The sequence below is a fragment of the Varroa destructor genome, unplaced genomic scaffold (assembly GCF_002443255.2).
Source record: "Varroa destructor unplaced genomic scaffold, Vdes_3.0 BEIS01000002.1, whole genome shotgun sequence".
In the NCBI taxonomy this organism is placed as follows: domain Eukaryota; kingdom Metazoa; phylum Arthropoda; class Arachnida; order Mesostigmata; family Varroidae; genus Varroa; species Varroa destructor.
Window position 1 is genome coordinate 51,461,504 of NW_019211455.1, and position 18,159 is coordinate 51,479,662.

Consider the following 18,159-nt stretch of genomic DNA (forward strand, 5'->3'; position numbering starts at 1 on the left):
CCTGCAAAGCAATTTTCATGTAGGAATCGACCATTGACCAGAGCTATGGTCAGGGGGACGGGAGAAAGAATTACAGTACTGATCGTTTACGTACGTGCCGATACGTAATAGCTACACATTGACTACGTATACTGTGATGCCTGCGCTGTGTCAGTTATCCAACCGTAAAAGTGTGCATCTCGGTGGTAATTGCCATTAAGGACGTGTCATCTCTACTGCGATCATGGAAACCGCACTTCGTTTTACGTTCGTTAGATCCCGACGAGTCAGTTGATGATTTCATTTCCGTCGGGTTTGTCAGGTTGACACATAAATATTCCGACGAGTTTCTCCTGTTGTTTCTACCACAAAATCCGTCTCCAAACGGAGATGGCTTTTTTGATTCTGTGGAGGTCATCGATAATAAAAATCTAATCTACTGCAACAAAGATGCGAGAATTGTCGTATTGATGGTCTGTATCGCAAGAACATATTATGGCGATATTGTGGACACACGGTATAGTAAATATAATCTGTAACGACGATAAACGTACATTGAAAACGTGTTACAGTTTAGCGTACAACGTGTTGCTGATAAATGTTGCGATGAAAACAGTTACTGCGACTGTTTTAGTTCGTTTGAGAGGTAGAATGCTTATTTAGTGTGAAATTTTGTGTAGGATTTTATAAAGGATTTGACTGGCAGGATCTCTAGTAATACAGAGTGTGAGAAATCCATAACAATTTCCTTCGCTTTTGGGAGCGATGCAATGATATTATATATTTTTTAAGACTAAAACAACTATTCTACACGGAGACGAACCGGCGATATCAAGCACGATGCCAGAAACTCACAAAGCGAAAACCAGGAAAAAACTTCTCCTCGCAAGTTTTTTTAACCTGTTTCTAACCAGTCTTTCATAGCTGACTTCCAGCAATTTTCTTCCTGTAGTGGGTCCCGGTACGACGTGTAACAATGCTGCGAGACTTCTTCAAGCGAGCAATGCAATATAATTAGAAGATCTAACAGGAGCACTGGTTATGATTTCCATCGTTTTTGCTATTGCACGATTGTTTACTAGATGTTCTAAGCATGCTTATGCCTAGATTCAAAGTAACACCACGTTAATTTTCCTACTGACTAATAGACGCGTCATCATTATATTATTTGGGGGAACAACAGCAAAAGGTTTCGGCAGCAATCTTCCCATTTATGTCGACATGTATTATAATTAGGTAATGGCTTGTAACTGTGCTCTTCTCAAAACGTGCTTGCCTGGGCCAATCATGTCGTTCCAAATACTCACGTTGTCTTAAAATAGGTTAGGTAATAGAAATATTAAATATTATATTATTGGCCCTACTCTCTTCCAGTGCGCGCTAGAAGGAAACGTTACTTATCTGTCGAATGGGGCAGCTGGCTACTAGCAACCTGTTTCATCTTCCTAAGCAAAGCACTGTATTATGTGCGACCTAGGTATCATGAAATAGAGGGATGCCGAGAACCGGAGATTAAAACGGTGCCTCTATGATCACATTGTTGCTGGGATCCAAGACTAAAATTTAATTCTAGATTAAGGAACAACTGATCTTCTTTGGTTTATTTCAAATAAAACGTGTACTCCATGCGCAGTACCACATCGTAAGCAAGTCCTCATTTTTACAGATAGAGATTTAGTCGTCTTAGCCACCGAGACGAATATGTGCTGTGTGTGAAATAAAGGAAAGATGTTCTAATGGAGGAAACAAATGTTGTTTTGATTGCACTAAGCATCAGTAACATTTATTGGATGTTTTAACTTCAAGGAACTTCCTTAGCTGAAAATTTAAGCTATTTGTAGGCTTCAAATATCTGAAAAAAGTTGTTTTTGATTTTAGCTAAGATATTAGTACTTTTACTCAACTGCCATGGCATTTATGTTGCTAATATTAGCCATTGGCACCGGTGCAGTAGTACATGAAACAGTTACGTGTATCAGGATCATTAGATAATACGATTCGTCATAAGCTAACGTAATTTTTTGCTTACTCCATTGTCGGTGCTACTGCTTTCTCTTCTAGATAGCTTTGCACAGAGCTGGCATCTAGCACCTGTTTTCGATCATACGATGGATTGCATCGGGTCACTATTAATGTACTTGGAAAGCTAAGATTTAAAAAAAGAGAAAAAAACTGTTGAAATGCCGTTTGTTAGACTTCCTGATAACGGAATACCTAAAAAATAAATGAAATTTTACCAAAGATCCGCTATACTTTACAATTTTAGAGCGATCAAGGCACAAATCCTGTCCGTACTGGCAACAAATTCGTGCTGCTTAAGTACAGTACGTGAATCAGAGGAAACTGCTCAAAGATAGTTCTGTCGCTTTCGTTCTGAAAATTTCGATGTGAGGGCTATTCCTCGTAGTGGCGGATGGTAGATAAGGAGCTGATTAAATTTTTGCAGATATTGAGCCAGATCGACACATGGGTAGCCATGATAACGTAAGCATCATCATTTGAATAAAGCTGGTTGCAAAAAAGCCACACGAAATCATGTTTCTATTTGCGGAATTTTACAGAAGCACAACGAAATCGAGCCATTTCGAAAGTGGTTGAACAAGGACTGAATTGATAAATTATACCGTAACGCCGCCGTTAAGGGTCTATCAATCACATGAATCGTTCACTGATTGTTATATTCCAAAAGCACAACAAATGATAGTAATTTGACCTAGAATGACCATTAATAGTAAGAATCAATAAGAAGTATCCGTTATGATTCTTTGAGAGAATTAGTTCATCTCAGTCACTTTATGGATAGCTGAAGAATAGGTGTATGAGTAGGTGAAAGCTGAATTCAGCGCAGCTAAGGTTTTCGTCTGAGAAAGTCCAAACCTCAATACTTAAGCAGTCATAAGACGCGTTAAAGTCAAAGCAGAACTTTAATTATCGAAAACTGCATGCAATATTTCTATCAATATAGCCATTTCAAGCGTTTTTCGCCTAACTGATGACGGTAAAAAATGATAGCTTATCTTATGTGAATATGACGACTGATACCGTTTATGGACATGTTTGATAGGGTCCAAGAGGAACTTTATCGTTTTATGTCACTATGTTTTGCATCTGCGAGCATTAATATGAGTTTTTTTTTGGCAAACAAAGTTAAAATTTTGAAACTTTAAGGCTATCGAGATCAGATTAGTTCAGTGACTTAGGCGAGATATGAGGCCTGCGTTCAGTACAAGGCACACGAGCGAACTTCTACTCTTCAGCCTGGCTCGAGGTGCTTAAAAGTTCGAACCAAAGCCGACGCTTTGCGCAATTTCGCTCTAAATTCTCTTTGAAAAGAAATTTCATTGACTTCAATATTAAATATACATGCGTCTGAAACATAAAAAAGCCATCATTTGGGCTTGACCTGTTGTGGGGGATACTCTTGTATCGTAATTTGTACGTAAATTTAACAGTCGGCCTTCTCTTTTCGTTCTTTTTCGACCAACATCGCAGATGAAGATTATTATCACTAGGATTATTATTTGGGCATTTTTCTCTAGCTAGTTATTATTAGTCAGTCACGTTTAGGAAGAGAAATTAGCACATCGCGGAAGCTAGCTTGCAGGGGGGGGGGGGGACCGGTGCTGAGTGGCTGTGGGCTTGTATAGCTCGTTTTTTTACTTTGTACTACAGTTACCGCAATTTTATTGAAAATACACATGTCTCCTCGAAATGTTCCGTAGCTGACGCACGTATTAAACATAGAAGTCGATGTTCAGCCCCCATTTAAAACAATTCTAAAATGTCATAAAGAAGCCCAAAACTGGGTCGTTTGAAATTGGGAATTGTAGAGTCGTTTGCTTTATCGGATGCAGGTATCGAAGAACTTAAACGCAGAACATAATTTACAGTTAACAAGGAATTTAATTAAGTTTACATGCCGCCATTTATTCATTTTAGCTAAACAATATTAACGCGACTTTCAGTTATTTCCAGTCGATTCCCGATACGATGTCCGTTCCGATGCCCTTCATCGTTGCGTTATTATCTGTAACTGGGAGAAGCAACCGCGTCTCGACAGTTGAGCTGAACTGACATTTGCCCTACGTTGCGGCGGTTTTAGCAATGGATAAACAATATTTGTTAATAAGTATCTCATTTGTAACCATAAATAATCCACCACATAATGACATAAATCTTTATCCGAAGTGCCGCTCCTAGCTCAGTCACCAATAAGTACTGAGTCTGTGCAATCATTTAGTTGAGTCATCTTGCTTCAGCCGGGCTCCTTGAGGATATCCACAGACACCCAGACGACGTCTAGTACTGTAAAGAGTATTTACTAATAGTCCAAGCGAAAGGCTGAATACAGAGAGATAGAACACGTTGAAAGCGTCGGAAATATTGGCAATATTTTTAGGTTGATTAGCACGTACTGTGAATTCGGTACCGGTTTACTTCATGCTCTATCATTTGTTGGACAGAACTTTGAACAAAAGTTCCGTTCGCTAGATAGGTTTCATGGACTAATGGAGGGTCTCATTAAATCATATTCAACTGAAAAGATAATTTTCATAGTTTTTACAATGAGCAAATTTAGCAACAGAAGGAACGCACTCATTTAATCCTAACTAATTGTGATGATAAAAGTCTGCAACAGTTTAAGATAATGTTGATACTGAAGATCTGATATAAACACGTTTCACTACGAGATTAACTAAAAACGTCAAATAATATTTTATGTCAGTATCACAAATACTACATCGATAAACGTTTTTATTTAAGCAGAAATCATTAAAAATGTGCAGCAGGATATCTTCGATGTGGACTACACTTTAACGGTATATGCACCATATAAATAGAGAACAGGCACCATATAAACAGTACACCATATAAATAGAAGTCAGCTTATACGACGCTACGAGTCTATTTACCTTCCAAAGTTGTTGTGTGTAGCATATGAACGTACGCTGTTAAATTTCCGTTGTTCTCTCCAGTTTCGTCCGACATTTCCACTCTGCCACGCGTCGACCTTGCTCTCTGCCCTCCCACCTCTGTGGGTCCTCTTCCACCAGAAACTTGGCGGCCATTTCAAATACTATCAATCAGATAAGCCTTTGCAGTATTTTAATGCATCGTCGCCGCTAACTAATGCGTTCTGTTATACCCGATCACGCAGGATGTTCGTCCAGTTCAGTTGACAATTGATGACATTTGGGACTCTCATTACATTTTGAGAGCATCTCTTACCCACCTGTGGAACACCACCGTTTCGCCGCGCCAGCTCTCCGTCGATCAGCTGATCGAGCCAGTGGCTTGTGACGGACGCAACATTGGCGAGGACACGAACAGCTGCAGCACCAGCAGCAGTAATCACAACGACGAAGTCGACGGTAACAATAACAGCAACAACAACGCGGTGTTTTGGAAAAACAACAGTTGACAAGAAAAAGCAGAGGAAGAAAGTAGAGGTTCTTCTTTCCTGCGACTGCTGCAAAATACGTCGTTCATGGCTGCGGTACGGCCGCTGCTGACGACTGCGGTGATCGTTGCAGCAGAATTAAACGCTGTACAGCTGCTGACAACGACAGCGGCGATCGAATTAGACTACCATAGCGAAAATAACGGTCCAGTCGTGCGACGCACCTCGAATAATGGCGCAACATTTATTGACTATGGATAGCTGCTTTAGATGACTCTAGCCGACAGCGCGTCGTTGTTTTGTCTTGAAGTTGTTGTGTTTTGTGTGTCGCTGCAGATGCTCGACCCATGTAAATATCTATATTTTCCGTGGAACGGTGCACAGTGAAAACTGGCTAACAATACTCTGCAATTGAAACTGTGTGTGTGCTGCTACTAATTTAGAAGAAGATTTATTACTATACCGTTGACTAACTATTACGCACAACGGTTCTAGTTGTTATTACTAATGTTTAAGTTAAGTACTGAGATATTTATCAGCTAGCATGAAACGTTGAGCAGCTAGATCAACAAAGATAAAGACAACTCAGAAACGTTGAATTGGAATAACGTGCCATTTCTACCTACATACGTATTCTTATTTGGGTACACAATTAGAAAAAAATAATCAAAACAAAAGCAGACAAAGTCAACTCAAGTCTGCCAGTCGCGTTGTGTTAAGCCTCTGGCCTCGTGTCCCAGAACTGTCACTCGTTCTGATCCTGTAAATATGTCCTGACGCATACGGTCTCCTTCCATGTAGCCATTAGGACTACACCATCGTTGTAGTACATTTCTCATTACTTGTATAACTACTACAGCGGCAGCGAAAGTATTCTTTCTAATAAGATAACGCACGCACAGAAGCCGGTTGGACAAATGTAAAGAGGAACATGTGCACAATCGGTAAAATACTTGGTAGCAGGCAGCCAGACAGCGGGCGCACAGAGTACTAAAAAAGTCGTAGTACGAATAGCTACGGTAATTTATCGTTATTTGTTTGCAACAATAATAATAACATGGCTCCTATTCATACGATTTCCACTGGTAAATATAACTACCTGGTGTACCACTAACGAACAATTGATTTCGTTACCACATTCGCACACGGGATGTTTCTCTAGCGATAAGTCACACTATGTTCTGAGGAGTTATTGGATCACATTGTTGAGATAGTGTTCTTCTTCTTATTATTATTATTACCAATGCTAAACGTATTAGTTGTTATTGTTTGTATAGTATAATGTTGACTTTGGTGGTTAAACGACTGTCGATATCGTTGCATAGCTACAAGGGCGGATCAGAACGGCCATTCGGTATAGGGGTTCGTGTGAAGAGCAAACACTAGAGCTCTAGCATCGCGACCGCCGACACGAGCGCTATTGTTGATATTATCGCTATTGCTTATGTCGTTATTGTGAATTTGTAAATACTGCTAACTGAACTTCTGATCAACTGACAGAATACTACAGACGATATATACATGCATTTTTTGATTTAACCGTTAATGAGTTGATTGTTGCTTGTTTAAATTCTCTTAAAAGTTTCATTTTCCTGCCTACATTCTTAAGAAATTTTTGATTCTTGCTACTCTTACCTACCCATCGCTTTATACCTGCACTGAACCGTGCTGTTCTGTAGCAAATCGAGTTCTATTGCTTTAACGTATACCAAAAGCGTTTGTTTACCATGACATGTAGTGGACAATCACACCGAGAAAGTAACGCGCGTAGACGAATCTCATTATATGCATTTTTTTCACAGGCTAATAGTAAGTGTATAAAACGACTCACTATTGGGGTACTACAACTTCTGATAAGACATTTTGTTGTGCACCAGGTCATTGTGTACCCCCTATCATATTATTAAAAGTGTTTACTAGCAAACCAATGACCAAGCGATATTCAAAAGCGAATACTGCCGACAAGAAACGCAGTATCTATATGCAACCGTTTTAAGAATAGGCTACGATTCAATTTACCCAGTTTGCCCTTTCCGGAATAACGGGTTCAATTGCCCACTAATTCGGGGCCGAGAGTACCTGTTACCGATTGGGGACTTCGAAAGCTCCGTGTCAGACGCTTGAAACAACGATGCCTGTACCAATGTCCAGCACCGGCTTGGGCCGGATAAGCACCAAAATGGACAGCCGAAATGTTGTTTGTATATGGGCGACTCGATGTGGGGAGCTGGCATTAGTACCTTCAGAGAATCAGCTACTTTGGCTTCCGCATACCCCCTCCGCACCAACGAAGTCCTACAAGGATGCATGTCAACATCTACTCGTTAAGGTGAGAAAAGCACAGAGCTATCTGGCATCACTGGATGGAAAATACGCGCTAGTATGAATTGAACGTTACTGAAAGGGAGTAGTACATATTCGTGTATACAAGCGGAAATACACAAGGTTCGATATATTCGACTCTTATAGAAATGTACCAAATGGTTAAAAAAGGGGCCCTTAATTTAACACGTTATGCTAATTCACGGTCTCGCATTATGCCATTACAAGATGATGTTAAAAGCCTTTTTGTTTCATTCTGTCTAGGACGGAATGTTCAGGCCACAGATTTCTTAATCATTGTAGTTCACTTGGCGATTGTATAGCTTTGTTCTAGCAAAATTTACAACAGGGAACTCAATTGGCTTTAAAAATATCGATTGATTTTCACTTTGTCACGCAGCACGCTAACTTTACAAGCACAGAATTGGGGAAAACAAATACCATGGGAATGGTCTGAGCATGCGGCTAGCATCATCTGATGATTCAATGAGAACTTGTATGTTTTGTGATTCCGGAAACAAACATATGCACGTTCATCAAGTTCATGATGTCAGGACTGGCGTAACTTGTAAGCCAGTTCCTTGCAGTAACGTCGATAAAAGCAACCATAATTTAAAAAAGTAATCGTTATATTTCGAATTGCATCTGCATGTGCGGCAAATACCGCAAATAATACAAGAATTTGAAGATCAGTCTGTGACTAAAAAAAAGACGTTGTATTGGCGTAGCGACGAAATGTTTGTGTATCAAGCATTTAGTCGCTAGAGAGAGTCTGCTCGCTTGCCTAAATATATTCACTAGGTTTAAAGCTCATAAATGGATTACAGATAAAAGGAGGCCCTAGATAAAAACCTGTAGTGCTGAACGGTTATTTGTTATAGTCGGAAATATATGCAATCACTCATAGTACAGGGCTAAATATGGTTTTAAAACTAGGTTTCACCTTCCGTCAGTAGGCCGTCGCATATATATATGAGAAAGTCAAGACGCTGACCTCTTCTCTTTCGACCTGCAGTATGAGATTCGACCAGTTGGGACGCCGGAGATGTTTCTACAACGGATTCGCGTTGGTGGGGAATGGTGGCAGCGGGTAATTTTCAAGATGGAGACCTTCTCCAAAGGAAAAGTCCAGTGGGTTCGGCAGTCGAGACTTTCCGAGGTGAAACGATTTCTTCTTGTTGACATAGTTTGGGTTGGGTTTAAAGTACGATTTTTTTCGTCACGCAAATTGCTAGATACGCGCGAATTCGCGAGAGAAACGATAGTACTAAGCAAGTTAAAAGGATTGCTCAGTAGTTTGTTTTTTCAAATAGTTACGAGTAATATCAAGAAGTGTATACCTACTCTAGTTTGTCGTTACCTAAGATATTACGCACAGTATCACGATACGAACAATTTCCTGCCTCATTGTGCAGATCCTCAAAGCTATATAGTATTAGGATAACATTAAACTGTTCTTGATTTATTAATTAACTAAACACAATCCCCTATCTACAGAATCCGCTGCAGAGCGATGACCTGCTCACGATAGAGCTAAACGCGGGATGCCAACTTCGTGAGCAGTCACTTGATGAGACGCGGTCACATCTTCGGCAGTTTAAATCTTCCATGGACAAAATTTTCGCAAGTGCGCAATTTGACGCTGATCGACTTCACGCTGTAGCTAGTACCCTGTTTGATGCAGTATGGCCCTGCGAAAGTTTTCATTGGAGTGTGTTCATCGAGCTCACTGAGCGACTATACGGCGGCAACCTCAAAGCAGTTACGGGTAAGATCAAGTTTTTTTTTCATAAGCAAGAATCAGTAAAAGGTTTAGAGGAGCCAATGCGGAACATATATATATATATATATATATATATATATATATATATATATATATATATTAGATCTACTTTTGTTAGTTGTTTATCCAATTTACTATACTTGTCTTCGCTGTTATTTTAAAATAGATCAAAATGTCAATCATGCACGTATTGTTACTGTTATTATTTAATAAAAAGAATTCAACAGATTTTTTTTTAAGTTTTATTTACCATTCATGTCAATTTCGCTATCTTAATTTTCTTGTATATCTCGTTGTTCCTACACTATTGCGACCTCCTATCAAACGCAGATATTTATCGCTTGTGCTGTTCTCGAGGTTCCACGTACGCCTGCGTGTACGACGTTCTTTGCGTGCTGGCCTGTCTAGAACTCGCTACGGATCATGGCGACGTTTCTGGGGAGATGCGTTGCAGGTAACGTTGTATGCAGGGTTCAAGAAACTATTGTAACATGTTGTTTTTGTGATAATAATGATAATAATAATATCGTTTTCGTCATCTGAAGTCAAATTTAAGCTTGCACAGAAGTGAGCGAACGTTAGGCCCAAGAGCCCTGTAATACAAAAATGGACATAATAATCTTGTATTTCGTGTTACCAGAGATTCAAGTTTTTAAAAGAGCATCGAGTAAATCTATTTTGATTAACGAAGTTTATCTCTTATTAAATACAATCTCAGCATGTTTGAGCATTTTCCCACGTAATCTAGTTTTAGTTGAGTTATTGATAAACATTTTAGGTTATCTAATTAAGATATCTAATATGCGTTCATCGGTTATTTGTAGACTAATTTTTCGAATGTTTGACCGTGATGAGGACGGCATGCTCGACCCAGGTGAGCTTGCGTCCCTTGTACACGAAGTGGAGGCGGCACGAACTATTGGGGGATCGGTCGATACAACACGGAGAGATCTCGCCGTGGCAGAGGCCCGAAAAGTGTTTGACCTTAAAGAGAAAGAAAAGCTACCATTGGTTAACTTCCTTACAGGAGTGGGAAATCTACGTTTTAGGGGAACGTCCCTCCTACTTCGAGCGCCACACTCGGTTTTCGAATATCTCGACACCGCACTGTAAGAAATCAAGCTTATTTTATTTATGCAATCAACGCCCGTATTTTGAAATTGCACAAGTTTCTGGGGACTAGACACCTGTAATTCGAACGAAACTGTTTTAAACTATGTTCCAATTAACTGTTGTTACTGCTGCAGAGCCGAACCGGGCAGAAGATCGAAACGACGGCGTTCACCGAGTAAAACTTCAATCGACTATACGCTCGCAGAACATTCCGTGCGAGTTCGCCGAAGCGGAGCTGTGTGCGATGTTCTCTCTTGGTGGAACGTACAAGAACGCGAGGAGACCAGCGGCGACGGTCTTCGAGGAGGAGGGATCAGTAACAACAAAACCATGGACAGTGAAATCTCGGTAGAAGGAGAGAATCATAACCGACGAGATTTGCGTCTCGGAAGGACAATCTCGATAAACGCATTTAACGAGGTATGATTTTTTTCGTTCATTGTCTCTTAAGTGATAATTAATGACACTTTGGTAGATTATTACACATTATCGCTAGAAGCTTAAGTCACTTTTGTTCGTTCTTGCAAGCAATTATTCTTCGTAATATTTGCCTGGGTTCATTTTAAAATATTTTTTCATAGAGCAGGCTTGTTGCAGTTAGGGAGATAGTTAGCATTTTAAATACAATGCAGTGGACTCTAAAATAAAAAAAGCATAGCAGACAACTGATTTAAACTTTGATAAAATTTATTATTAAGGCGCAATTTGCTGTGAATAGAGCGTGAAGGTACTATTTCTCGACGATCAGGGCGACAATTGGACGAAGCATGTGGAAACATAAATCTATGATCACATGACCGTTTATATTATTGTTTAGCGTAACCATTCAAATGAGCTACTTGTAGCGCTACGTTATTTTGAGCAAAGCGTAAATGCATCTGAGAAACATAAACCGAAAGAAGCGTTCAGTTGGGCCGATGTGGATCGCAATGCTTTGGCCGCCTGTATCATCAAAGTCTGCACTGATGTGAAAGGAGTTTTACTCAAGGAAGATCGCCTGCTTCAGCTACAAAGTCCTGTTTATATTCTTGGCGATATACACGGCAACTACAAGTAAGTTTATACTTAAAGTGAAATTATCGTCGTCGTTATTTTTATTGCTGTCGACAACCGTATCAGGCAAAGGAAAGCGCCACCATATGTCTAGGCTCACGCATGTGTCTTGGCGTACGGCTGACGTCCATTATAGGGACCTCGTGTGCTTTGAGAAGGCGTTGTGGCGAATGGGCCCCGTGGTAACACCGTGTACATTTTTGTTTCTCGGCGACTTCGTTGACCGGGGCCCGAACTCAATTGAAGTTGTGGCTCATCTTTTTGCCAACAAACAACTAGCGCCAGAAAAATTCTTCCTTCTGCGAGGCAATCATGAAGTACGCAGTGTGCAGAGGATGTTCAGCTTTTACACGTAAGGGCTGTGCTAAATTTCGGTTCGACAGAGTTTTCTAGTTTCCACCTCGAACGTTATTTGACTAAATCATAAACTTCTAGGAATGATGCAAAACTATGTTGCCCCTTTTCAGTCTTTAATGGTGACATCCTTATCTTAATTTAACATACTCGTCTAATCCTTCAATGCTAGTACGATCTTGCTTTGCCATTGTAAACACTTGTTTTTACCGATTTTTTTTAGAGAATGCAAAACCAAATTTGGGTCCGATATGGGCCATCGAGTGTGGGAGGCCATAAACTCATGTTTCGATTCGATGCCTCTGGCGGCTGTTATCGACGACAAGCTGTTCTGCGTGCATGGTGGTATACCACCGGCCTGGTTACTACAAAGACCTAATGCCGATGAGGCTGATTCAAGCCAGAAATTGGCTGGGTCTATGGAAGCTATTAACAGCATACCGAAACATTTGCCCGATCCCGAGGTTCAGAGCCCACTGGCTTGGGAACTCATGTGGAGCGATCCAATGTGGTAAGCAATTTTGCCACGTGAACCTTTTTACCTAAAAAGTATATTATTAATAACCTAAATAGTATTAAATGCAAAAAAATTGAAATGCCTAGCAAAAGGTTACTAATTTATCTTTGAACCTCTTCTCTAATTACGTTAAAAAAAAGCTCAAAAACTTCTGAGTTGTTCCCCGCTGATACATCGATTGAGGATCAAGACGTACTATACACAGAAGACTTCCAGGCTAATCCTAAACGACGCACCGCTCACATGTTTAGCGAAAAAGCCCTCAACGAATTTTTGCATTTCAATGGACTTTCACACGTTATCCGTGCTCATGAAGTTCAACAAGCCGGATTTCAAGTAAGAGCGTATTCTAGTAACAATTCCATAGTCATAAGTGAATAGACACGTATAGGAAAAACCAGCGTGTTTTTTACCGTAAGAGCATACGAAACGTACAAGAGCCTTACATGTTCTTATGGTAGTTAGCTCTTAGAAGTTAGGTCGAATACCGTGAGTACAGGTGAGACTGACAGGTTGACAAGACTGCATCATCTTTGGAGTATTCCGGGAAATACTTAAAAGGTCTGTCTGATATGGTCGAAATGGAGTTTGATTCTGCAGATACCGCTGTTTTTTTTGGTTTCAGGTCCAACAGAATGGCCGTTTACTTACGGTATTTTCATCTTCGCGCTACTGCGGAGGTTCAAATGAAGCTGCCTGCGTCCTCGCTGATAGACAAAAATTGCGGATGATCCGATTAGATACATCATAAAGCAATTAAATGCTTTCCATTTCATGGCTCACAATTCCGTACTACGATTTCATCGCACATTAGCACAATGACCAGAAACATAGAAATTACTGTTTTAAAAAAACGGATACAGTGTAGTCTGATTGATGCTCAAGTAATCAACAGCATACTGATTACTGCCGCGCAGAAAACGTGTCATGGTCATACAGGAGTTCAGAATGCACAGTGCCGGTGCGTGCGTTGTCCGCGAGACAGCGTCAAGCATGGTCTTATGTCATCGTCATCAATATCTTCTTCCATATTTGTGTACTGTTACGTGTACAGTAAGCAAAACGAGAGCTACTGATAAAGCTGGCGATGAACATAAGCTTGTGTTGAAAGGAAAGTCGCTATGGTACAGCTATGCTTGTAAAATATTGACTCTTAAATCAATTTATTCGTGACAGGCATTGATATTGATTTGAAGCATATAAAATATACTGCTAAAGCTCATTAAAACAATTCTCTGCAAGAAAGAACACTTCTAAGTGAGGCGCAAGCGATACATAAATATGCTGCCCACATATCTTGGAAGCTGTTGTTCTTAATAGTCTTAAATATTTCTTTCTTTGTTTTCTCGAAGGAAGAGATTAGTAATGGCCAAGGACGTAATGGATGAGATTGTAAGTACCCAAAAAAAAGTATTAGTAATTCAAGCAAACTCGACCATTACCTTCGTAAACAACTTCCTGCTATTCGGACTATATGAAGTAATTCTATTATAAACAATAGTACTCAGTTAGGATAATGTAGTCTTAGCTGAGTTTGTTTTGAATAGAGCTATGAAAACCCAGTAATGTTGTGTATGTGAGCTTCTGGTGGATAAGTATGTTTGTTATAAGCAGCTGTACCTCACTTTGGACGTCCTATGTATAATTATATAGATTTTGTTAATCGCGACTGGCCATGAGACGAGCCGTGGATATTTTCAGTTGCTCAAATGACAAAACGCTTATTTGGAAAACAAAATAAATAAACCGTATTTAATCATTATTCATCGGAAGGATATAGCTTGCCAGTAATTCATATTGAAGCGTTATTTGCTACCTGTTTCATGCTGGCAAGAGGTACCATGTCAGTTCATAAGGTTTAGCTGTCATGCAATAGGGTTGCTGGACATTCTGGAACTGTTATGAAGGTAGGAAAATTTTTTGTTTTTTAGTCATCATTGCTCATATATCGACGTTGCACACCGTGAGATAAATTGCGTGCGCAGACCAGCACAATAGTGTTCTTTATTTTAATAAAATAAATAACATAATAGTGCACTAAAGATGTTCTTTATTTTGATGGCATTGAATACAGCAAGCGTTATCATAACATCGGATATCCTTGGCGATTTCAAAATTATGGATGGTACTATTAAATGACATTGAAACTTTACAGGGGTGATTTAAAATAAGATATTGAAAAAATAAAAATACGCCAGTACCGTCTCTCTGTTTCGAGTTTTGCGTCAGGTTAGAGACGGCTGGCTCTCAGTACGAAACAAAGCATGTCTGTGCCTGGGTTTGAACCTAGGCCACAACCGACCAGTACCGTCTACCCTAACCAAACGGTGCTAGGTCGACTGCTGGAGTTTGGAATGGCGAAATGATGGGGTCAGTGCTTCAGTATTGACCTTAACATTTCATGAAATCACCCTCTATTCTTTATGATTGTACCTGTACTGATTCGATACAATTCAATGCTCGGTAAAACATATAATGGACAACACACTGTGCACAACACACAAAGCAAGCTATTTCGAACGTGCTCTGTAAAAAAACTATTCCTCTGCTCCTCGCTATTAGCCTTCACGTACCTTCCATTCTGACCTTTTATTGAAGTAATTTTACATGTAGCTGCTGAACTCGTACATTTTAGTTTAACGCTTCACAGTACTGAAAGTTTATACTTGCCAAGAATATATTATAAGGTTTAGAGAGCCTTACCTACAAATATTCAAGTTTTCAGGATCTTCAATTTACAGTGCATTGAATCAATCATGCGCGTATTATTTATTTTTATTCTTACAGTTTTTATGAAAACTAATTTCCCTTAGGTTCCACTTAAGGCAATGTTTACATGTAGTAATCAACAGTTCCGGTGGGTCTATTAACAATCTCATCGATAGAGACGGCTATTTTGACTCGTCCCGCGAGTTATATTTATTAATGCCAGCAACCGCGAGGCTATCAGCCATCTCGTTCCCGTGGATGCCAACGTGTCCTCGAACATGTCTCCAGGTGACATCAATGCCCTCGGTGGCTCTCAGGAGTACCTCAAAGTCTTCTTTATTGATCACAGGTTTTCCTGTTGCCGACTTCCAACTATTCCGCTGCCAGCTAGGAAGCTAAACCAAAAAGATTCAGAACGTGTATGGTTCCAGACACGTGAATTTGCCAAGAAATAGATTAGACAACCCTTTATTTATAGTACAGTGAAGTCAACAACAATCCATTCACTGTAGAGATCGCAATCATCGTGTATATGTTAAGACTTGACTGCTGCTGGGTAATGATTCAAAAGTACACAGACTAATAAATGTTTAGTACTAGCGCCCTCTTTGAATATATAATTATACCGTAGTGTTAACCTTGAAGATAGAAAGCTTGTTAGATATCGTACCCATTTGGTGACTGATTTGATGAGAAAGTCGCTGTCAGTTCGTATTTCAACACAAGTGAAACCTTGTGCTTTCGCTTGACGCACCGCTGCGACCGCGGCATGGATCTCGGCACGATTATTCGTGGGACGACCCTCAAGCGGCTCTGATATATTACGCGTATCACCATCCCCCCAATATACACCTGTTAGCAAATTTTCCAAAACTAGGTTACACAGATGCTGTGCTATCGATACCCGAATCAGTTCATGTTGTAGAAAGTGGCTAATTTGAACTAAGCATTGTTCTTGAAATATGCCAAAAAAAAGTATCATAAACAGGTTGACCAAAAGTCGGCCGTGTCAATACTGACCTATGCCAGCCCTAGCATTGCCGGTACCGTTTCCACTGCAGGCTCCATCGGTATAAATAACGGGTCCCTTGACCTCGCCAGATCCCAAAGCTTGTGGTTTAATGATCGGCGCCGTGAGAATTTTCGCGTTGAGTTCAGCTGTATTTTCTTGGTGTGAATTTTGCCCAAACTCAACACTACCAGCAGCCGGAGTCACAGATAGCTTCCTGTTTTGAAGTAGACAACATCAGCTCGTATTTCTCTAGAACTACCTCGGTACAGATCAGGCCCATACGTGGTATTATGAACTAGATAGGAAAATAGATCGAACGGCAATCATATCGAAGCTCCGTTCCAAGTAAAAATTTCATACCCCGAGGCCTACAAACGAAGTGCCGAAGGCCTCGCTATATGAACGACCTAAGAGCCATTGACGATAAGTCTTAGGCCACCGAAGAGCTTTAATAAAATTGCTTCGAAGATAGCATGAAAAACTTTGCTAAATGATTAAAGTTAGTGATTAAATAAAAGTTAGCCTGTTACTTATAGCACTAAAACTGGTAGCGATGCCTACTTGTGCTGGTCTTTTAGTTTCCTTTTAAGCGATCATATTAAAGATCATTGACGGTCCACAAATAATATTTTGGAAGGCGTTATGGCTGTTATACCAACGTAGTTCATTTGGTTGGAAAGCACGAAACAAGGTTGACCTTTTAGTAGCTTTTTTTCGCGGTTCACTGGATACATTCTGTGGCACTTTAGAACTGGCCGACGCTGCGGGTGCGTCTTCTCCCGCCACGGGTGCGTCTTCTCCCGCCACGAATCGGTCGGCTTCAGCCCGCGTAGAAAATTTCTTGAACCTAAAACATCAATTTACACTTCGGTGTCTTGCTCTCATGAAGCCTATTTAGAACGCTGTTGTTGACTGCCAAGCTAATAATTCGTCTATATGTTAATAACATGCTGCAAACTGAGCTGAACCCAGTATCATTGGTTGTTTCCATGCATAAGCTCTTTACGGGATTTAATCGATTTCAACTTAATGCATGATATCGGTAATAAAATTCTTGGTAGAGAAACTCAATACAAGCGACCCTTGTTATTATGAAAATGAAGCAGCTAATAGTACTCAGAAAATCGACTCACCTCGCTCTGGCAAAGCCTTTGACAAGCTGTTCACACTCAGCCCAGGTCTCAACGACACCAACTTGTCGTCCATTTCGTACGGCATAAAAACTTCCTTTCGAAGCCATAAGTTCTCGAAACCACAACTGCCGGACGTAACCTAGCATTTGTCTGATCATTGGTCCGCTTCAAAACAACAACAAGCAATAGCTAGAAACAACATGTTGGAATTCATTTAAAGGTGCTGACTAAATAATTTGAATAATAAACGGTAAAGTGTCAATACTTTGATTACGATCGCACCTATCATTCTAATTTCTCATTTCGACACGCATAATGTAGTCGTCATTCGTTTTTGTTGACGTCCTCTAACTTCTTGTCTCATATCAGAACATCGAATGCACCGGCGTGGGTTCGAATCCGAGAGTAAACATACTTCATGTCATAAAGGACCTAACGGCGGTATCGGATGTTGTACTCGAGATGTTTAGAGTATTGGATGTCACCCAGGAACAGCTGTGTGTCGCGCCCTCTCTCACCGAATATCGAACACCCAGTGTGAAACCCATGCATGTAGAAGCTGACTCTACATAGAGGGTTCAGTCATAATCAGAGATTTTATGACCGCGTCATTAGCGTATCCATCATTGGAAAACAGAGGCTTTTGGACCCTGTTCCCTTTACAATTAATTGAAATATACAAATGCACATTTATGCCGAATCATTTAACCAATATTTTTCGTAGGATACAAGCTGGTTAACTCTGATTATTTCTCGTATGCAGGAAAGGCGGCTAAGCGCACC

The 18,159-nt window shown here is 40.2% G+C and overlaps 2 protein-coding genes and 1 long non-coding RNA gene across 10 annotated transcripts; 1 reads left to right on the forward strand and 2 right to left on the reverse strand.

Moving 5' to 3' along the window:
* Positions 1–3,880: 3,880 nt before the first annotated feature.
* Positions 3,881–5,033, reverse strand: LOC147757970 (uncharacterized). Its single transcript, XR_015320118.1, has 2 exons — positions 4,893–5,033; positions 3,881–4,515 (listed from the first exon to the last, which is right to left on the reverse strand). It is a non-coding gene; the product is annotated as an uncharacterized LOC147757970 (long non-coding RNA).
* Positions 5,034–5,590: 557 nt separating this feature from the next.
* Positions 5,591–14,564, forward strand: LOC111245777 (uncharacterized). 6 transcript variants are annotated; one of them, XM_086978865.1, is made up of 12 exons: positions 5,591–5,729; positions 7,404–7,709; positions 8,718–8,861; positions 9,200–9,470; positions 9,816–9,939; positions 10,310–10,594; positions 10,733–11,018; positions 11,416–11,651; positions 11,788–12,003; positions 12,229–12,516; positions 12,663–12,858; positions 13,148–14,564. In XM_086978865.1, exons 2-12 carry the CDS (start codon positions 7,512–7,514, stop codon positions 13,271–13,273), a joined length of 2,370 nt encoding a protein of 789 aa, XP_086834991.1. In that variant the 5' UTR covers positions 5,591–5,729; positions 7,404–7,511; the 3' UTR covers positions 13,274–14,564. The 6 variants fall into 6 exon arrangements, with proteins under 6 accessions (XP_086834991.1, XP_022650268.1, XP_022650270.1 ...); XM_022794533.2 differs by having other exon boundaries at positions 5,659–5,799; XM_022794535.2 differs by lacking the exon at positions 5,591–5,729 and having other exon boundaries at positions 5,855–7,709; positions 10,310–10,359; positions 10,513–10,594.
* rnh1 (ribonuclease H1) lies at positions 14,556–17,927 on the reverse strand. 3 transcript variants are annotated; one of them, XM_022794542.2, is made up of 6 exons: positions 17,792–17,927; positions 17,377–17,541; positions 16,941–17,090; positions 16,252–16,457; positions 15,902–16,083; positions 14,556–15,626 (listed from the first exon to the last, which is right to left on the reverse strand). In XM_022794542.2, exons 1-6 carry the CDS (start codon positions 17,794–17,796, stop codon positions 15,414–15,416), a joined length of 921 nt encoding a protein of 306 aa, XP_022650277.1. In that variant the 5' UTR covers positions 17,797–17,927; the 3' UTR covers positions 14,556–15,413. The 3 variants fall into 3 exon arrangements, with proteins under 3 accessions (XP_022650277.1, XP_022650278.1, XP_022650279.1); XM_022794543.2 differs by having other exon boundaries at positions 17,659–17,910; XM_022794544.2 differs by having other exon boundaries at positions 17,377–17,565; positions 17,792–17,900.
* Between the last annotated feature and the right edge of the window lie 232 nt (positions 17,928–18,159).